Source organism: Triticum dicoccoides, chromosome 7A (assembly GCF_002162155.2).
Source record: "Triticum dicoccoides isolate Atlit2015 ecotype Zavitan chromosome 7A, WEW_v2.0, whole genome shotgun sequence".
Taxonomy (NCBI): Eukaryota; Viridiplantae; Streptophyta; class Magnoliopsida; order Poales; family Poaceae; genus Triticum; species Triticum dicoccoides.
The window spans coordinates 653,291,297-653,313,452 of NC_041392.1; the positions used below are offsets into that span (position 1 = coordinate 653,291,297).

The 22,156-nt window shown below is 45.4% G+C and overlaps 1 protein-coding gene across 1 annotated transcript; it reads right to left on the reverse strand.

The window, feature by feature from the left end:
- Nucleotides 1–234: 234 nt before the first annotated feature.
- LOC119332072 (E3 ubiquitin-protein ligase SINA-like 4) lies at nt 235–1,772 on the reverse strand. Its single transcript, XM_037605251.1, has 2 exons — nt 1,423–1,772; nt 235–1,282 (listed from the first exon to the last, which is right to left on the reverse strand). The coding sequence occupies exons 1-2, from the start codon at nt 1,765–1,767 to the stop codon at nt 551–553; spliced, it is 1,077 nt and encodes a 358-aa protein (XP_037461148.1). The 5' UTR covers nt 1,768–1,772; the 3' UTR covers nt 235–550.
- Between the last annotated feature and the right edge of the window lie 20,384 nt (nt 1,773–22,156).

Consider the following 22,156-nt stretch of genomic DNA (forward strand, 5'->3'; position numbering starts at 1 on the left):
TGCTTTCTCTTATGAGCTTTCCACGCACAATTTGACTTGACATCCTATTAAAAGGAAAAATAAAACACTTCGAAATGTGAGTCTGTCCACATTGCCATACTTGGTTTAAGCATGAATGTCTTTTGAGCATCAGGTCCAGCTTGCTCACCCAAAAATGGGAATTATCTCAGATAAATGAAAAATTGATGTTAGTTTTGTAAAATGATACATTTAGATGCATCTTGTTCATGCCAATCTGAAAAAATGATTTGCAGAAGTTCATTTCCTGCGAACAAAACCCTAAAGAACCTGAACATGAACAACCTGATACAGTACATTAAAAGCAGCTAGAACAAAAAATGGTTCAAAAAATGCACTTCACTCTACATGCTCTAATGCAGGTTCAGATAATATACCCCGGTTCAGGATCTCCAAATTAACTTCAATTGGTTGCACTCACTCAATCAAATAAGTAGTACTTACAAACCAGTAGCTGCATTACTACTACCTACAGCTCATAGTCTCATAGACATAACATGCACAGTGCGGAAGATCGTGGGCCGCATATACTTCACTGCATCCTCCTAGCCGTCCTAGGCTGTGGTGTTGTCGACTTGGGAGCGGCGGCAGCGCCGGCGGCAGGCCGGATCATATCAATGCGGACGGTGAGCGTGAGCGTGTCGCCGGAGAGCAGCTCCTGGGGCACGGCCAAGAACATCCCCTGCCCCGGCGCCGGCGCGCCGGTGGACAGCGCGCTGCTGCTCACCGCGGAGGCCATGAGGACCAGCCTGTCCCTGTTGTCGCCGCCCAGGCGCTCCACGGAGAGCTTGCACCAGAACTGCGGCGCCGCCTCGCCGTCCGGCCTGACGCAGACCAGCGACACGGCGGTGGCCGCGCCGAGCGGGCCCAGGGACACGAGGAACGCGCTGCCGTCCTCCTCCCCGACGAGCGCGTGCCAGCGGCGCGACACGGAGAGGCCGAGGTCCCGGGCCCGGCCGTAGCGGACCGTGGCGGCGGGGCGCCGGTGGACGGCGGCGAAGTGGTCGAGGAGCGCCGCGCGGTTGCCCGCGAAGCCGCACGCCGGGTCCGGGCAGGAGCAGGGCGCGCAGTGGCACGCGCGCTGGTGGTCCGCGGCCTCGTGGTACACCACGTGCCGCTCGCAGCCGAACGCCCTGTAGGCGCACGGCACCTTGGCGGCGCCCACCACGGCGTCCAGCTCGCCGCAGTGCGTGCTGGCGCGGCTGCAGATGGTGCTGTGGACGGCGCGGCAGTGGTAGCACACGACGTGCCCGGCGGCCTCGCACTGCGGCCAGAAAACGCAACACAACCCCCAAATCATCAGCTTCCATGCCCGTTGCACTTGCAAGATGGTAGACGGACATGGATTTCTTCCAGAAATAATATGTGGTCGCTCTCTGGGGGCGAGGGGAAAGAAGGGATCACCTTGAAGACGGGGGGCTTCAGGGGGAGGAGGCAGCCCTGGCAGTGGAGCAGCGTCAGGTCCATCCTCACGTCGATCTGCGCCGGCGCCATGGACTCCGCCGCCACCGACGCGCCGCCTCCTTCGCCTCCGTCCTGCATCATCATCAGCACCTCTCCTTCCTCTGGCTCTGACTTCACTTCCTCTGCGCTCGCCCTCTTGCCGCTGCTCTGCCCTCCCTCCATTGCTATTTCTGGCCGCGGCGTGTGTGCGTGCTCGATGGTGAAATAATGGAGGAACTGCGGTGACCCACCCAGGACCGAAGAGGAAAACTGGGTGGCAGCCGGAATGTGGAGCCGGCAGAGCATTCCCAATAAGGAAAGAAGCTGGTACAATAATTTGAGTCCGTGCAGGCTCAGTGATTATTCGATTTGAATGCTCAATGCAGACTTTTATTTGCGATAATTTATCTCTTTATTGTTGCTTTACGAAACTGACGGTGTGAGATTTGGTCTTATGCTAAATTAGTTGAATGCCATGGGTTGCCAAGGAACAATAAAATTAGACATACAAATATTGATTGATTAAACATCCCTGTAATTTAAAATGTATATAAAACTATTGAAATATAGCTTGAGAAACGATCTTATATTGTGAGATGGAGGGAGTAAGATTTTGTCATATGGCATCTTGAAAGGGACAACGAAGATTTTCTAATTATTTAGAAAAATCAATCAAAAAGCAGATACAAAGGGCACACCACATGAGTTGTTGGAGTGAAGTAAAGCCAAAATCAACCTCACTAAATGTTCTTAATGCGTTCGGATGGGGTGCGAGGATTTGTTGTTGAAGGCAAAGCAACGGTTTTCTAAAAGTTAAATAAGGTTCTTTTCATCTAGCCCTCGTCCCGGTGGTGCATCTAGCATCATCGAAGGATGGGAGAAGGTATGTCTCCGGCGAATCTCGCGAAACTCGGTCCGTATTTGTCTTTGATGAATTTGTTTGGATATGGTCTATGTTCGTCCGCGTACGTGTGTTTACACATTGGATCCTTCTGATTTACGTTTCTCTTCACCGACGACAGTTGTTGTTCCGGTGTGCTGGCCCTTTGGGGCCTTGACACGACAACTTCTTGATTTCTACTATAACAAAGTTTGCCCCGGCTCCGATGAGAGAAGGGCAATGACGATGGTGCGGCTTCGTCTCCTTGTAGTTGTTCGCCACGCCAGACTGGGTCCTTGCAGACCCGGACCTCGCATTGGCATGGGCTGAGGACCGGTCCAGGATCATCGTAGAAGCTTCTGCCGACACCGCCTCAACGAACAACTCATCAAAATTAGGCTGACTGAGTCACTGCGCGCCACTCATCTCCTTGACGAAAAGGGCAAGCGCAAAGCAAGGGGCGTGCTGACTGAGGCGGCGCTTGCAGCGAAGAAAGCTAAGCAGTTGTGCTGCGTGAGTATACCTGGCCATCCCTCGGGCCGGGCCGGGCTTCAGGGCGAGCCTGACCAAGCCCGACGCAAAAAATCCAGGTCTAGGCCCAGCCCGGCTCGGGCGTCGGTCCTAGAAATCAGGCTCAAGCCCAACCCGTCAATGTAAAAGCCCGTCATGCCTCGGGTGGGGCCTCTTTGTTAAATGGCAAATGTGGCGGGCCCAGACCCAGCTCAGCCCGGCCTTCGGGCTTAAAATCTAGGCATAGGCACAGCTCCTGAGCAACGTTGGCCGTTCAGACCAGGCTGCCCATGACTAGGCTGCCCATGGCCAGGCATAGCTGTCAGCCAGGGCTGCTGCGGAAGACACGGGCTAGGGAGGCCACTCGTCCGGTACCTGGCATAGTACAATGTACAATCGAGAAGCATTAACGTGCGCATCAAGAGCGCATCCTCGCGGTGTCCATGTCGGATCGCTAGAGACAAAAAAAAAGTTCACTGGGAGAGTCGATTGGGCAAAGACTAAAATAACACCTCCTTCTGCTTTTTCTCACGAAGCAAACCCCAATATTCATCTCCGCACGCAACTACTCCTCTTCCTCGCCGCCGCCGCCGCCATTGCCGCACCCCATCTCCATCCCATTGCAGAAACACACTCCCAGCCTACCTCATCTCCCCTCTGCCGGTGCGGTACTAACAGCCCCCACCGAGCCCTAGCAGCAGCAGGAGTTGTGAACATCGCAGATCAAGGGAGTGGTGGATGATTTAGGTCACGAGAGGAGAGGAGATATGGGATGGGGGCGGTGGAAGGAGCAGGTCATCATGAGGGTGGCGACGCCCCGCTCGTCCCTCCTTCCTCGGTCGATCGCGGCGTCTCCTGCCCGGGCTCATGCGCCCACGGTGGCAGCGACTTCAGAGAAGGGCGAAGGGATCCCGCTCTCTCCTCTTGCGTGATGCGTCACATCTGCTCCTCCCATCCCTCGCCGCCATCTCCTGGCCTATGGCTTCCTCGGGGCGCCATCGACTCGATCTGTCATACCTAGGTCGCCGGCGCAGCGGCTGTCCATGGTCATGTCTGGATGTCGTCTTGGGCACAGGGATGCAGTGTTGTTTGAGGATGAAGAATAACTGATAAGGTCTTCTCACAATGTTTGGATAATTTTTTATTTCCAGTCCGGGCTCCTTATAACAATTATTTGTTCATCTTGTAGAAGTTCAAATATATACCTGAGGACAATCTGGTGGAACAAAAAAGAAACTTTATATTTATTCGAGACAAATAGAGATTACCTGGTAATGTATATGACAACCCCTTATTTTCTGTAAAATGTTAGCGCAAATGACCAATGTGGTGTGAATTCCACTACTGCAGATATCTTGTTGATGACACTCACTATGAAAACATGGATTATTATCACACTATGGTTCCTATTGGCGCCTATTGCTCGGAAGTATGAGGTCGGACCTTTATATTTAAGTAACTCCTTAGTTTGCTTCTCTGGAAAAATAATTATTATTAGCATTATCGGACAGGGGAATAATACCTAATACTGAGGTACATGTAGCATTGGGCCAGTTTGAACATACATACCAATTTCTGTCTTGTCCAAGACAGGGGAATAAATACATGTACTTTGCTTGCAAAAATAGAGTTTGAACATACATACCAATTTCTGTCTTGTCCAAGACAGGGGAATAAATACCTGTACTTTGCTTGGAAAATAGAAACCGGGGTTTGCTACCTTACTTAAACTGGTTTCCTATTCCATGTATAAACCTGTAATTTTACGACTCAGCCACAGAACTCAAGTGCATGTAATCTTTCGGCAAATTTTTATGCCTGATGTATAGATTCTCTGTGTAGCAACGGTGCCACAGTTTCCATAGTACAATTAGCAAGCCTCGCAATGTTCTATTTGGTGCTAGATTTCTGATTATTGACAGATATTTTTGTATACTGTATGGCCAGATACTTGCGACGGGTTTCTTGATCATACTTTTTAGTCTTGGAAGAAGACAACAAGGTGATGTTAGGTATCTTATCTAGCTTTTTAGTATGTGATGTTGTTGTGTTGTTTAGGGTGAAAAGTTGGCTTTCATAGTTCAGAACAAATAAATCCTAGGAACATAATGGTCTTCAATGCCATTGGAATAGTTTTATTCTTACAATATTCATATTTGTTTGTACTCAGTGGTTTCAATTGTTGGAAAAAGGGGGGATGGATAGGGAAGAACAAAGGATGTCGTATACTCTCTTTGGATTTAAGGCTACCAATTTTTTGTTATTGAGTAGTGATACTACAAAGAATCCTGTTTATTGCATTATAGTGTGTGTTCTTATGTGGTGTCTCCTTAATATAAAATGTATGTCATATTAGTATTGTGATGATCGTGAATTCTAGAAGCGGACTTGTCACCTGTACCTTTGGAATATTTACATGTCCATCACTCATTTTATTATGGGACAATTCCATTTCTGCCTCTAACTGTAACCCACTACTCAAATTTGCCCCTAATTTCAATGTGTGCTCAAATTTGCTCCTCTGCCGTTAGTTGTCCTTATAGAAATGCCCTTCTGCGTCGTTACCGTCTGGTCAAACAGCTTTGACCATCTCGAAAAAATAGCAAAAGAAGTCAAAAAAGTCTAAAATTTTATGGGATCGAAGGTACTCAGGTTCCAAGGTGCGTGCAAATTTTCATGTTGTTTGGACATTCTAGGAGCTCGTGGCGAAGAAAAAACAATAAATATGTACGTGTGTGAACCGTAAATTCAAAAAAATAGCAAAAAAATTCAAAAAATATGAATTCTTTTGGCATCCAAGATGCTTAGGTGTGGAAGGTGTGTGCAATTTTTTTTGTGTTTGGACATTGTAGGAGCTCGTGGAGAAAAAAAAACAAAATTTGTCTAAGAAAAAAACTTGTAAAAAATACACTATTTTGGTTTTTTTTGCGAGAGCTCCTCGCATGTCATTTGATAACAAAATTTTGCACACGCCTTGTGCCCCCGAGCATCTTGGATGCCAAAAAATTTCATATGTTTTTGAATTTTCTTGCTATTTTTTTGAATTTACTATTCAAAGATGTACAGATTTATTGTTTTCCTTTGCCACGAGCTCCTGATATGTCTAAATAGCACGGAAATTTGCATGCACCTTGCGCACATGAGTAGCTTCAGTCCCACAAAATTTCAGATTTTTTTGATTTTTTTTTTTCAAGATGGTCAAAGTTGTTTGACCGGACGGTAACGGCGCAGAAGGGCATTTCTATAAGGGCAACTAATGGCAGAGGGGCAAATTTGAGCACACATTGAAATTATGGGCAAATTTGAGTAGTGGGTTCCAGTTAGGGGCAGAAATGTAATTGTCCCTTTTATTATCTATTATATTAGGGGGCACGCTATATATCCTTTAGATTTGTCGACCCACGAAATAAGTAGCATAACCATCATTCTATCAGTGTAAATAGTATTGTGAGGTAGTTTAGTGGTCAACAAAGGGTTGTATAAGGATGAAAAACACACATTTAAGACAGTGTTCTTATTTTGTATTCTTCCTTAGCAAGCACTTCTTTTTGATCCTTCTCTGTTCTATTTCTCCCCCTTGTCATGATAATATCTTGAGTCATCTTTGCAAGAGCTGCTAACAAAAAGTTGAACATCTTAACAGGCTCGTATACCCAAAGTGGAAACTTGTTCCAGTAAACAAGTTCTCTAAGTTGAATATCTATGCAGTTCTGATTCTGAATGAGCATTTCTGAATGTATTAATTAATCACTTCTGAATCCTTCACAAACACCACACTGTAACCCTTGAAGTCATGTTAACGTTACTTCTTCATACTGGATTTAAACTTTTGGCTTTCAACTTCAATAGATATTTATTCTTCATACATGCCCATCTCATTTTACGTGTATGGAGGCTAACCACTATTTTTGTAATTCTGAATTGCAGGTCCATACTTGTCCTCCGTAAATGGTCATTCCATCAAAGTTAACATTATCGTGGTCATCATTGAGAAGCCAAACGGTAGCACCGAAATATAAAGTGAAGAGACCCACTTATCCAGAACAAGGTAGATCATCATGCTGCATACCATACATCAAATGGTATGCCGCAAATACAATCGCCAACCTTAGAAAACTCAACGAACGGTAAGGAGATTGGTTTGTATGGACTCACCATTCGCCCTCTCAGTACACAATCACCAATCTAAGTTGTTCGAATAAGAACTACTTCTTAGTTTCCATGTTCTGTTATAATGGTCCCTGTTTTTTTTCAAATCTGCAGATTTTAATTATGAATCTAATTCAGATTTGTTCCATGTTTTTTGCTTGCAGTAAAAATCTTACTAGAGGCAACTGGATATAGGAAACAAAGTGAACTACCAGTTTTCTGTTGAACAATCACTACTCTGGTTTTATTGTGACGTGTACCTAAATTTATTCTTAGAGAAAACTTGACATGCAGACTGCATGTTCTTATGTATTGTTTCAGTAACAATGATTGCATACTAATTCAGTTATAACTATGTAACAAAAGATGGCAGGAACAATGATACAAATTCAAATATGTAAATGCCAAAGTTGATAGGTTTAACTCTAGGCATTGCATTACTATGTCATGTTGTACTATTCTTTAAAGAATTTGTAGGGGGTACTAGAAAATATGACTCGATGAGGGATGCATTCATTTAAAAAAACGGCCTGAAAGTATTGAGTTTAGTAAAATATTGTATAGCCTTCTCCTAGAAGTTTGATACACTTTTCAAGAAAACAAACTTTTTTTAATCATTAATCTATAACTTTTCTCATATTTGAATAGTAGTGTTATTTGAGTTCGGTTACAAAAAGTGGCATGTTGAAAACTTAAAATAGGTGGCTTGATGCAACTTTTGCAAAGTTTGTTAAAAGAAACGCAATGACGGTGCATTTCATTCTCATATGTGGTCTTTTTACAGTCCAATGCATCCTTTGGAATGGGACTTGAGCAGGCATGGTTTCCCTCTACATCTAGCGTCCACATGGGCAAATCGACAGATCTCACTATGGTGGTGTATCATAAAGCTCCCCAAGCAATTCAATTGGATATTTCTAGGGATCATTTCCGGGAAATCACATAGGTACCCTCAGTTTATCTCATTTTGCGGTTATTTGAATGACTATGTATTGTTGTATTGCCGTGCTCCGCGGGTTGGCGTTGGCCGCCAACAACGACGAGGCTGGCGGCTCGGGCGCGGGCGTCATCAACCTTGATCGGTGTCCTGTTTTTCTTTGGTTTTTAGTTTTTGTTATGATTAGTGTCCTGTTTTTTCTTTTATAAATTGCAATGAACGACCGAAGCTCGATGAAGATGTCCTAATCTCATTGTATTTGAGTGTCATTTATTTAGCTCTTCCAAAATTTATAGTATGGCTTCTTGTAACATGCCATTTTCATGTGTTTATGAAGATTGCAAAAAAGCAACTGGAATGAGCAACTGCCAACTTGGCACCGCCCCAACTTCCTTTGAGGAGGCGCCACAAGGTGGCGCCCCAACCCCTAGTGGTTTCTAAACTGAGACGGCTCAGACCAGAGGCGGCGCCAGGGGTATGATCCTGTATTCACAGGAATACCCAAGATTTTGATGCAAAAAAAATTATATGTATACATACCCAAGAGCCCATGTTGCAAGAGGCCCAGAGCCCACGCCTCTCGCGGTCTCGCCCTCTCCTCGACTCCTCGTACGCATGCCCAGTCGCCCGACTCACGCGAGTAACTAGACACGGTCGCCCTGTGTCTGCCACTCTCCCTCTCGCCCGGTTCTGCTCTCGCCTCTCCTCATCTCTCCGACTCTCCCAGTCCCAGATCCCGCGTGACCGTGTCCGGCATCCCGCCCGCGATGCAGCAGCCTGGAGGTGGAGCAGCAGGAGACGGACCAGCCAGTGCCGGTCCGCCGCCCCCCCCCCTTTCCACCCCCGTAGCCGCAGCGGCGGCGCCCCAGCCACGCCGGCCCCCGCCCACCGACCCCGCCGGCCCCCTCCTCCAGTTCGTCCCCGAGAAGCAGCAGTTTGTCCCAGTCCTCTGGTTCGTCCCCTCCTCCAGTTCTCCTCCAATTCCAATCAGTGGCTGATTCCAATGCCTCTAATTTCTGGATTTGTTTCTATAATGGACTAGATGCAAGTTTTAATTTTTCTGTTTCTTTGTTTTCTTGTACTGTAGATGAAGAAAAATAAGATTGCTGGCAGTAGCATATTTGCAATGTGGGAAAAGGCTTTAAAGACAAAGAAAAGAGATGAATCATCCACACCGAATCAGGCAGCAGCTGCATCTAGTACTTGTGCTTCTCCTGTTCATCTTGAGAGGAATGAGATCAATTTGCAGTTGGTGTTATGGCAACAACCCAAGAGTAGAGGCGAAACATCAACACCTCATGTAGAAGATGATGAATCTATTGATGAAGATGATGAACCAATGCAAGCAGATTTGGATGCACTTGAACCCGATCCTGGGAAGCGGATTCCCATCTCAGCGTATGCTGTCAATGACCAAGATAGAGTAAGAAGGAGATATATTGAGATGGGGCGATGTCAACCAAAAAAACATAAGTTTTACATTACAAATAAAAGTGGAAAAGAGCATCGCTTTTGTCCTGCTTGGTTTAAAGAATTTCCATGGATTGAGTATAGTGTGGGCAAAGATAGTGCTTTCTGTTTTGTTTGCTATTTGTTCAAGGATAAAACAAAATGTCCCGGTGGAGATGCTTCTGTGAAGAAGGGATTTAGGACCTGGAACATGAAGTTGAGATTGAAGAAACATGAAGGTGATGTTAGTAGTGCTCATGCTCAAGCTCAAGAGAAGTATGATATGTTCACTACACCACAATCATCAATTCGGGAGTCTATTGCTTCAAACACCTCACAATACAAGCCTTTGTATAAGCAGCGTTTGACATGGACACTCAAATGTGTGCGATTTCGATTGCACCAAGGCTTGGCATTTAGAGGACATGATGAAAGTGAAAGCTCACTAAACAAAGGAAATTTCCTTGAGCTTTTAAATTGGCTAGCAGGAAATTTTGAAGAGGTTGACAAGGTTGTTCTCAAGAATGCTCCACAAAACTGCAAGATGACTCACCATGATATACAACAAGAGGTGATAAAAAATTGTGCAGAGGAGACTACTAAACTAATCATTGAAGAACTTGATGGTGGTCATTTTGCAATACTTGCAGATGCGTCTAGTGATGTGTATCAGAATGAACAGTTGGCTGTTTGCTTGCGTTATGTTGAAAAGAAAGGAAGGGCGGTTGTAAGATTCCTTGGTCTTGCTCATGTTGAAGATACTACCTCTTTGACACTTAAAGCTGCAATTCAGAAACTGCTTATGACACACAATTTGACCTTTGCAATGGTTCGTGGGCAAGGATATGATGGAGCTAGTAACATGAAAGGTAATGTTAATGGCCTAAAAAAACTGATTATGGATGAGTCCCCTTCTGCCTATTATGTTCATTGTTTTGCTCATCAACTACAGTTAACTCTTGTTGCTGTTGCTAAGGAGAGTGGTGATTGCACTTGGTTCTTTCAGCAACTTGCACACTTGTTAAATGCTCTTAGCATGTCTTGTAAAAAGATGAGAATGCTTCGGATAGCTCAGGCCGAGGAACTCATTGATGCATTGGAATTGGAAGAAGTGGAAACAGGGAGTGGGCTGAATCAGGAAATGGGTTTGGGAAGGCCATGTGATACACGTTGGGGCTCTCACTTCAAAACCGTGAACCATGTCATCTCTATGTATGGTGCACTACGACGAGTCCTCATCAAGATTGGAGACGAGTATCATGGTGCGGAGGCCCAAGCAGCTCTATCTATATTGACACCATTTCGATCATTTGAGTTTGTTTTCATAGCACACTTGATGCAAGAAATATTTGGATACACGGATGAGCTATGTAGAGCTTTGCAAAAGCAAGATGAAGATATTGTTCATGCTATTGAGCTTGTTGATGTCACAAAGTATCACTTGGAGTGTTTGAGGACCGATGCTGGATGGGATGATTTTCTCACAAATGTCACATGTTTTTGTACAAAGCATAAGATCAAAGTTGTTGATATGAAGTGTCCTTACTTTCCCGTTGGCCGACCTAAAAGGGGTTTATGTAATGGTGCGATGAATTACCACCGTTTCAAAGTTGATATGTTTGTGGCTGTCATTGATAGGCAAATAAGTGAACTCAATGGCAGATTTGATGAGGTAAACACAGAGCTACTTTCTTGCATGGCAGCTTTTTTTCCACTTCGTCTATTTGCTGCTTATGATCAGGAGAAGTTGGTTAGGCTTGCTACAAAATTTTATGCTAATGATTTCACAAGTGATAAACTGGCAAGACTTCCATGGCAACTAAACATGTATGTTACTCATGTGCGTAGAGATGAAAGGTTTCAAAACTTAAAGAATCTGTGTCAACTTTCAGTTATGCTTGTAGAGACAAACAAGCATGAACAATATCATATTCTTTACAAGCTTCTTAAGTTGGTATTGATTCTGCCAGTTGCTACTGCTAGTGTTGAAAGGGTATTCTCTTCAATGAATTATGTGAAGAATAAGCTAAGGAGCAAAATGGATGATGATTACTTAAGCAATTGTTTGGTTACATTTGTTGAGAGAGAATTCTTCAATCAAGTAAAGGATGAGGATGTCATCAATCGTTTCCAGAAAGGCAACCGCAAAGTTATATTGTAAGGTCTGATATCAATCATATCATCATTTTATCAAACAAAAGGTATTTTTGTATCCATGTTTTTTTATAATAATTATGGTTTGAGCCTTGGCGCAGTGGTAAAGCTGCTGCCTTGTAACCATGAGGTCATGGGTTCAAGTCCTAGAAACAGCCTCTTACAGAAATGTAGGGAAAGGCTGCGTACTATAGACCCAAAGTGGTCGGACCCTTCCCTGGACCCTGCGCAAGCGGGAGCTACATGCACCAGGTTGCCCTTTCCTTATGGTTTGACACATCCAAAATATTCTTTTGTCATTATGGCGTACTATTTTGTTCATATATTGTAATAGCCGCACTATTTGGTTCAGATATTGAAATTCTCGTACTATTTGGTCATATATTGCATTTAGAGTAAAAAAAAATTTGAATGAATACCCAGCCAGCAATTCCTGGCGCCGCCACTGGCTCAAACGGAGGCAACATGAAGTGCAGAGCTAAAACCTCCGGGCCTGTTTGCCTGAAATGAGGTGAGCAGTAGTCACGCGAAGCTGGACCTGGCGAGCCCCCTTTTTGTGCCTTGCTTTCATTTGAGCTGAACGGGACCAGTGAAGTCTACGTGCATTGGCGATTATTGCACTGGCACGAATCGGCCTTGGGTGTCGCTCTGCTGCTGGCCCTGGACAGCCACACTGTTTTTTTTTAGGATCACAGCCACACTGTTCTCTCCTATTCTTCCGTGAAAAAAACAGCCCCTGCTCCTCTCCACGTCTATGGGAGCTTGGAGTTATCTGTCTCGTACTCCTAGTTACTAATCTTTTGTATATCCTCCTCCGCCTATAAGAGCATCTTCAATAGACATGTAACGCACGGCGTGCTAAAAAAATGTTTACATCATCGGAATAGTCAGTTTTTGCGTGTCGTGGAGCGCTCGCTCCAACAGCCGCTGCAAATAATTGCGCGCGCCGCTCCAACAGATGCACTATATATTTTTACTACTCGACGTCTTCTCCTTCTACCCCGACTCGATACACATTCGACTCTGACTCGATACTCATAGATAGGCATAGATAGATAAATAAAAAAGATACATAGATAGTTCATAGCATAGATAGTAGCATAGCTAGATAAAAAAAAGATAGTTCAACTACTCCTCGTCGTCCTCCTCCGACTCGGTGATGTTCTCCTCCGACGTCTGAATGAAGGTGTCAAGATACAGATCGTCGTCGGAGTCCTAGGTCGACGCTGCTCCTAGCTCGATGTTGAATTGAGCGTCCGCCTGTCCTTGCGATAGGCGGCTCGCTCCGTCCTCCTTTGCGCGTTGAACTCGCTCTCGTTGATGATGTCTTGCGAGAAGCGTTGGCACCACAGCACCATGGCTTCCTCATCCATGTCGGCGATGCCGAGACGGCTCTCCCGCCTTCGGTTGTCGCGACGATCCTCGTCGGCACGTCGGGGAAGTTCATGTCCATACGAGGCTACTGGAGGCGCCACACTGCCGCGTCGTACGTGCAGGCGGCCTCGTGGGTGGTGTCGAAAGTGCCGAGGCCGAGGCGCATCTTGCCAGACCGGTTCTCAACAGAGAAGGCGCCGGAGGGGCGCGCGCAGACACCGCGGTAAGCTGAAGTTCCCCAGCTATATGTCTATATGTCTGCAGACGTGTCCGGGTGTCAAGGCACTGTCGTGTGTAGAAGTCGACCGCCCCCCATTATTAATGAGAAACAGGATGATTATGTATTGTCATGGCCATGGTAGTAATCTTTTTGGTTTACCTCATGTGACACCATGGGCATGGACACCATTGTTCCTTTCATATTAGTTGGGTCTAACCTCGGTATAACTTGAGCGTTTGTTTGTGTCGAATCTACGACATGCATAATAGGTCAAGTTACCGCGATCTGAACAATCAATCATGGACGGGTTTTGCTTCAGCACACCACCTAACTGAATTAACGCCAAAGATTAAAACATACCATTTCCAATGAGAAGGCATAGTGGTTTAACTAGTTAATTAATTGATCATTGTATTGTACACAATACTAACTCACTCTATAAACCCATTATATATGGATAGTCTGAACCCAAAGGTCATGTATGTATATTTTTCTAACACAGTACAGACACAAACACTCATATATATGCATATATAATCACTCTTATGAATGCAGGCACACACATCCTACCATTATGAGGAGGGGTCAACATGAGTAGCGAGGCCAACTTTGTTAGGATAGCGAGAGCGGCCCATTTGTAGTATTGTCAGCTCAATTTACCACAAGACGCCTGCTCAACCTGAGTTTCCACAAAAAAAAAAAGCTCAGGCTTCCTTTGGTTCATAGGGTAGAAAAATCATAGGAATAGAAAAATCATAGGAAATGAAGATGACATGCATCTCAAATCCTATGAGTAGGAATAGGAAAGGAGATGTCATTTATTTCACATCAAAGGATTTTTTTTTCCATTAAACTTAGGCTAATGTTTATTTTCCTATGAAATGTGAAGGATAGGAAGAATTCCTCCATAAGAATTGGATTTCATTCCTACGAACCAAAGAACTCTATAGGAATTTTTCTTATAAAAATTCTACCCTATGAAATTCCTACAAAATTCCTTCAAATCAAAAGAGGCTTCAACCTGAGAAGTAGCCGCCGTGTAACGGCGGGCCAGCCTAGTTAACGCGAAGTGAGGATGGAAAGTCGGTTCGAGTGACGTCTCGGCCGATCGAAGATGATCTTGAGCGTTGAAGAGGTAGATCAGACAGTAAAGCCTGTCAAATCACTGTGAAAGGGCGTAGGTGGTTGAGTATACTGTCTCTAAATACCTATACCAGACATAGCATCCAAATGACAGGAACATGGACATACTTGGAGGAACACGGATAAGTGTGTAAATATTGACACATGTTTTGTTAAATACGATCCTCTGGTCCAAATTAATTCAAGCAGATTCACTGAATCTAGACCGATTTATACAAAATATTGTCTAAATCTGCGTTAATTAATTTGAAATAGGAGGAAATATTTTATGGTCAATTGTTTTTAATGTTCCAAATGCCAAGATAGAAAGTCAATATTGACATTTATTAACTACTCCCTCTATCCGGAAATACTTGTCATCAAAATGAATAAAAGGGAATGTATCTACAACTAAAAATACATCTAGATACACCCCCTTTTGTCCATTTCGATGACAAGTATTTCCGAACGGAGGGAATATTAGACTAAAAAACATATCTACCACCATTACTGCTCTCGATTGTGTCTGCATACATGGATTGCAATCGCTGCGAATATCAATCTTATGGACGACTATAGTACGAGATATTAAGCTGCTGAATTAATGGGCGATCATGTATATATTTCCTAACAGCTATCAAATATACTAATTCCTATTGTATAATTATTTCACCGTTCCAAACTAATTGATGCAGATTTTGCTTAGATACGCATGTATCTACACACTAGATATCAATCTTATGGACGACTATATATAGTACGAGATATTAAGCTGCAGAATTTATGGGCGATCATCTATATATTTCCTAACAGCTATCAAATATACTAATTCTTATTGTAAATAATTATTTCACCGTTCCAAACTAATTGACGCATATTTGTTTAGATACGCATGTACCTGCACACTAAAACACGTCTACATACATGCGTATCTAGATAAATGTGCGCCAATTAAGAACAAAGGAATATCAGTTAATGGTTGATGAAATTTAACGATAGAAAGTTCATCCCAGGCAGTATAAATAGACAAGCACTACTAGGGAAAAAGCTAGCAGCAGCGCGGATTCTAGGTATATCAGTAGCGCGGGGACCGGCGCTGCTAATAAGGCGCTACAGCTAACCTGTAGCAGTAGCGCGTGCACACCCGCGCTACTACTATACAAGTGTAGCAGCAACGCGCTTCGTGGAAGCTTGCTACTACTAATAGCTCTAGCACGCTTTGCCTAGACGCGCTACTGCTATTGTGGCGCTGCTGCTAATTTTTCTCCACTCACTACTGCTAATTTTAGTAGTTTTTTTGCATATTTGTTTTGTATTTGAATAGGCTTTATACAATAATTTTTAGCATATGATACACATACAAATGTAATCATAGCATATACATACAAATAGTCTCATCAAATCATGTCATCATCATAATCATCATCCAACACAAAGTGGTCTCTCGTCATCATCTTAAAAATAGCGATACAAATCTCGATTACTTGCAACTACATCGTCATCCATCTAAACAATGATATACGTGAGAAGAGCTATCACTTTGCGTGAACCTAAACTAACTATTGGCTATTGCTCGGAAACGGGCACACCTGGGCCTGACATTCCGGCCACTCGTCGTATACTCCTGGCGTAGCACTTCTTCGCCGCTGATAATCTATACACCTGCATCATCACATGAGTCGGATATGCAACATATAAAGTTGAGCAACAGAAAGAGACAGACTTGGCAAAAATAGAAGCAACATATCATAAGCATAAATAACAAAGTTCATCGTACCCAAAATGCCCTAACTAGAGTGATCTTCGCTAGTCGAGGAGGACGGTTTAACTACATCACAAATAAAGTTTTGTCATGCACAATTCAAAGTTTCTTCATACATATAGTATGGACTAAACGAACACATTGTCATATATCGACAATCACTCCATGTCGTGCCATCCATCCAAGTCAGGGAGATAGTCCCCGAGCTTAGAGAAAGGCTTCAGGTCGAGACCCTGAGCAGCTACGCATGTTCGGATGTCTTCCCGCGACATTTGTTCTTCTTCGTAGAACATCCCTATTTTTCGGACGACCTCCTTCATGATGATTTGGGCAAGTTCGCGCTGGATGTGATAGAATTCAGCTCGAAGTTGATGATCCTTGATATCTCCTAAGTTCTTTGCTCATTGCAGAATATGGGCATCGCCGGATGTAGGTGACATGCGAAGGTTCTGGTGATCCCGTCTTTACTCCAGCATCTGGTGTAGGACATAGAATCCATCATTAAGAGAATCACTCGGTTGCTGGATGCAGCAGAAGTCGGTCTTATGGCCGAAGGCGGGCCTGCCGTCCTTTTTCTTCTTGTCCTTGACCTCTCCACCCCGTGCGCCGTAGTAAAACATAGCACTGTCGAGAACAGACTTGATGTGGGTGTAATCCTTTTTGGTAATGTTCTTCGAGAGTCCAAGTAAAGAGCGTGGGAGTATCAGGGGTAGAGGATGATGTGGACGGCACGCCCGCCGCTGCGCAAAATAAGTACACCTCTAATTAATTAGCCTCTACCGTGCAAATGAATGATTGAAATCAAAGAAAGGATATCCGCGCGGATGACTTACATGGGATGATAAGGCACGAGAATCGCCTCCTTGTCCTTATTGGCGAGTATGGAATTGACGATGTATTCCCTCGCATATTCACAGTGCTTTGCGTAGACTCCCAGGAAGGCCTCGTTCATGAAGTACGGGTCAGCGACACAGATATGAGGTATCTGCTCAACCCCGATGAGGTAGTTCATGTGCAAAGCATAAAGGCGGACAAACGCAAAATCCAGCTTCTTCAAGTGAAACATGTCGAAGATGTAATCGAATCGAAGGAAGAACTTCTCCGCGGGGAATGTGTCAACGTACGACAATCCCCGCGACACGTTAACCACGTAGAGTGGGTATCCTGGATTTTTTGAGGCGATGGGGCCTTTCTCTATCTGCAACACATCGTCATGAAGTCTCCTTAAATCGCCGAATCTGGCCCCTAGCGTTGCTTCAGGTAGGATTGGTGGACCGGGGATATGCCATTTTGCCGCACCGGGGATATCTATACGGTCTTGAACCCGAGGCTGCTGAGGCGGCTAGATCATAGAAGCAGTTTTTTTGCCTTTCCTCGGTCTCTTCCTAGACTTCTTTACTACTGGAAGGTTGTCCATAATACGTTCAGACTCTGGAGGCGGCAATTCAGGCACCGACTCATGAGGCTCAAACCCTAAGTAGGCGCCAGTATTGACATACTGTTGAGTGTCATCGTCATCCTCATCCTCATCTATGGCGACGTCACCAGCGACTAATGGAGTAGGCGAGGTGTTGATGTTCATACCTAACTGCATGCTCGTGGGTGTGCTCCCGGCCGCCTCCAGACGAAGCAGACTCTTTGGCCACAACAGGACCCACCCATTGCAACAATCACCAAGCCGCCGCGGGATCTCGTCGTCATCCGCAACTAGTACCGGAGGAGCCAAATTCTCGTGGCCCGGTTTGACACTGGCCACAGAAACCTTGAAGACTTCCGGGGGACCGGCCGGCTGTGGAACAATGGTTCCTTCGGCTCCATTATCGTCGCCTTCCCCACGTCCACCTTCTGGTCGCTGATGGTGTACAATATGGTGCACGCAATATGGTGCACGGGGTTTCGTCGGCCTGCAAAGAAAAGTCTGCGACGTGAGACATCCGAAAGGCAACGAAAACAGGAGATTATACATTTATTGAAGGGGGCCGGTGTGACAGATAACGTGAAGGCGTCGAGCTCAGCCAAACACGAAGCACCGCAGAGCACGTCCAGTGTCGGAGCCAGTGCGGAAGCCGGTGCGGGGGCAGGTGCAGGAGCCGGAACGGGAGCAAGTGCAGCTGCAGGTGCTGGTGTAACACTAGTCGAGCTGCTCCTGAGGAAGTCAGCAAGGGGAAAGTCCGCTACATTTTTTTCTAGATTTTTCCTGCTCCAATTGAAAATGGCCGGAACCAAGGTAGTAGACATATCTACAAGCACCTGTTTTGCGGCAGCTACCACTGTTGCGATTGTCTCAGATGATTTCTTTTCAACCGTAATCTCAACCTTCTTGTCGATGTTTTCTTCAGTTAACCTCCATCTTTCCTTTCTCTCCTCTATGGTCTCACGGTAGTACTTCTTCCACGTGGCACTGTCTCCGACACCGTGCACGCGTCCATATGACGGTCGAGTCTCCACCAGGAGTCCTTTCAATATGTTCAACGCCTGGTTGAATGGAGTGTCCCACTTGGGCCTCGCCAACGCCTCAGACGGCAAGTCGCTTTTGGCCGCAATCCTGTGCTGCTCTCTCTGCAAAAGGCACAAGGATCGTTTACAAATATGACTAACATGCAGTCGAATTGACCATAAACTAAAATCACCAGCAGTCTCATGAACTCTGTCATGACCACGTTCGTCTCTAAAACCTTCTTCACTAGGTACGTCACGCTCCTGTGGGACGGTGAACTCCGTCAAGGGGTCAGGGATGCCCAGACTCGCGGCTTCTGCGTCCTCCTTCACCCATATGGACCTCTTCCCGCTATAATCACGGCTTTCGAGGTGGTGGCACCCAATGTTCTTCTGTTGAACCCCCTTCATGTACTCCGACTTTTTTTTGCAGCTTCGGCCTCGCAAGCCACCTTGAATATTTCAAAGTTCTCTGCCGTGATTGTCAGATTATCCTTTACAATCTCGGAGTAGGGTTCCTTTTCGTTAACGATATGATATTTCACCCTTGCTTTCCAGGTGGCCAACGCGTCGCTAAACTTGCTCATGGCATGTTTGTTTATCTTCTTCATTGCCGGGTCCTTATCTAGATCTTTATAATCCTTTTCATTCCAGCCCGGGAATAAGAATATCTGGTGCAGCTTCTTTAGGAGGGAGGGCCTCATATTATCTATCTTGTTTAGTTTCTCATCGTTGATGGTGGCGGTTGTCCGTATGATGCAGCCTATTTGATTGTCGTAGCACGCGCGCGCTTCCTCGGGTGCGTTTGGCTCAAAATTGCCGTCGTCCACCTCCGTGACCACCAGTCTAGTAGTCCTGAGCTTGTTAGGAAGTCGTCGCATCTTTGCTTTTGGTTCTATACCGGCTCCGCTCCCCGAGGCAGCGCCGGTCTCAGTCTCAGCGCCGGTCTCGATGCAGGTGTGAGTCTCAGCGCCAGTCTCAGTCTCAGCACCGGTCTGCGTGTCGGTCTCAGTGCCTGATGCGACCGGTGGGCCCAGCAACAACATCGCTTGATCGTCGGCAAGACTCAAAAATTCGTCTGCCGCCAGGTAGACGTCGTCGCAATCACCAGAACCATGTCCTTCATCATTGCTAGCCATGTTTCTTACAATTAAATCTAGTCAATTAATTCTAGACCTAATAAAATGAATAATGACATAAAAAGGCCTATGTTTTGTGATGACCCACATGTATAGGGGATCTATCATAGTCCTTTAGATAAGTAAGAGTGTCGAACCCAACAAGGAGCAGAAGGAAATGATAAGTGATTTTCAGCAAGGTATTCTCTGCAAGTACTGAAATAAGTGGTAATAGATAGTTTTGTGATAAGATAATTTGTAACGAGCAACAAGTAACAAAAGTAAATAAAGTGCAGCAAGATGGCCCAATCCTTTTTGTAGCAAAGAACAAGCCTGGACAAACTCTTATATAAGGAAAAGCGCTCCCGAGGACACATGGGAATATCGTCAAGCTAGTTTTCATCACGTTCATATGATTCGCGTTCGGTACTTTGATAATTTGACATGTGGGTGGACCGGTGCTTGGGTGCTGTTCTTACTTAAACAAGCATCCCACTTATGATTAATCTCTATTGCAAGCATCCGCAACTACAACAAAAGTATTAAGGTAAACCTAACCATAGCATGAAACATATAGATCCAAATCAGCCCCTTACGAAGCAACGCATAAACTAGGGTTTAAGCTTCTGTCACTCTAGCAACCCATCATCTACTTATTACTTCCCAATGCCTTCCTCTAGGCCCAAATAATGGTGAAGTGTTATGTAGTCGACGTTCACATAACACCACTAGAGGCTAGACAACATACATCTCATCAAAATATCGAACGAATACCAAATTCACATGACTACTAATAGCAAGACTTCTCCCTTGTCCTCAGGAACAAACGTAACTACTCACAAAGCATATTCATGTTCATAATCAGAGGGGTAATAATATGCATAAAGGATCTGAACATATGATCTTCCACCAATTAAACTAACTAGCATCAACTACAAGGAGTAATTAACACTACTAGCAATCTACTAGCACCAATCCCGGACTTGGAGACAAGAATTGGATACAAGAGATGAACTAGGGTTTTGAGATGAGATGGTGCTGATGGAGATATTGATGGAGATTGCCCTCTCCTGATGAGAGGAGCATTGGTGATGACGATGGCGATGATTTCCCCCTCCGGGAGGGAAGTTTCCCCGGCAGAACAGCTCTACCGGAGCTCTAGATTGGATCCGTCGAGGTTCCGCCTCATGGCGGTGAAGTTTCCTCCCGAAAGGTTGCTTCTTATTTTTTTCTCGATGAAAGACTTCATATAGGAGAAGATGGTCATCGGAGAGCCACCAGGGGGCCCACGAGGTAGGGGGCGCGCCCTAGGGGTTCATCAGGATGCTTTGTTCCATCTCCTGTAAAAGGATTAGCTAGCAGTTTTTCTATCATACCCGAAGGATACTCATAAGGAATTTCATCTTCAATAGGTTCAGTAGGTTGAGCAGCAACTCTTGGCTCTACTGGTCGGGGTGAAGATACCCCGAACAAGCCCCTCAGAGGATTAGTTTCCATAGTAACAAGTGATAGTAAATTTCAGGACACTATATAAATTTTTCCTTACCAAATTCCACCTACCAAAGGCGGTTCACTCCCTGGCAACGGCACCAGAAAAGAGTCTTGATGACCCACAAGTATAGGGGATCTATCATAGTCCTGCGTATGGCCACCAGCGCCGGATCAGGCCACCACAGGCTCCCTGCGCCACCAACAACCCCCTATCACGTCGGATCCGGTCGCCCCAGGTCACCTACCACCTTCTTCTATTCCCCATCTTCAACCACTGCCATTTGGATGACGAATCCCGATGCCATGAGACTGCACCTTTCCCTCGTTGGTGATGCACAGGGTTAGTGCTAGGAGGGGAGGAACGCCTAGCCTCGGGGATCGTCGACGATGGTGGGAAATGGGGCACCATGCCCGGGCGCACCCCTACCTTCCATGCATCTCCCGGTGCGGTGTGACCCTCTCACGCCTCTTCAGCGCCTCGTCGGGTCCCGTGGGTGCTCGCCTGTGGCTGCCCCGTCCCAAGCAACCGGAAACTCGGATCCCACTAAGCTATCGCCCTGGATGCATGCTCTTCTAAACGGGTGGTCAGAAGTGCAGAGGAGGTGGTCTCCTCCATGGCGCATCCACCCTCGACGGCGGCGGCGACACCCGGTGGAAGAGTAGTAGCGAGGCGTGCAGTCCCCCTTCTTGCTGTTTTTCTCTCTCCAGATTTTGTCTATTGGGTTCGTTGCATCCATAGACAGCGGTCCTTAGTTTCTTGTGCTTTTATTTGAGAGAATCAAGTGCAGTGCGGTTCGCTGTTGGTTGTTCTTGTGGTTCGGTTTACGGTTTATTGCAGATTTTTTGTACAAGTTATACAAAGCGATTTGTGAACAAAAGATCAGTACTCTGACTTGTGAACAGAAGTGTTCATTTTCCCAAATGTGTGGTCCACTTTCAGCACCCCTGTACCTACTCTGCTCTACAGGACGGCGGCTGCAGGCGTGCAGTTCGCTTGTGTTTATGCGAAATGAGCTATTTGGCAACCACAGAAAACTATAGTATTGTCAAAACTACGGTATTTTCTCTGCATTAAAAAAACCTCAGACCTCTT

What these genes read in the sequence shown, in the direction of transcription:
- LOC119332072 (XM_037605251.1), bottom strand. Translation starts at nt 1,767, where the DNA reads ATGCTCTGCCGGCTCCACATTCCGGCTGCCACCCAGTTTTCCTCTTCG. An exon ending in TGAAGCCCCCCGTCTTCAAG is followed by an intron (nt 1,283 to 1,422) that starts GTGATCCCTTCT and finishes TTCTGGCCGCAG; the next exon opens with TGCGAGGCCGCCGGGCACGT.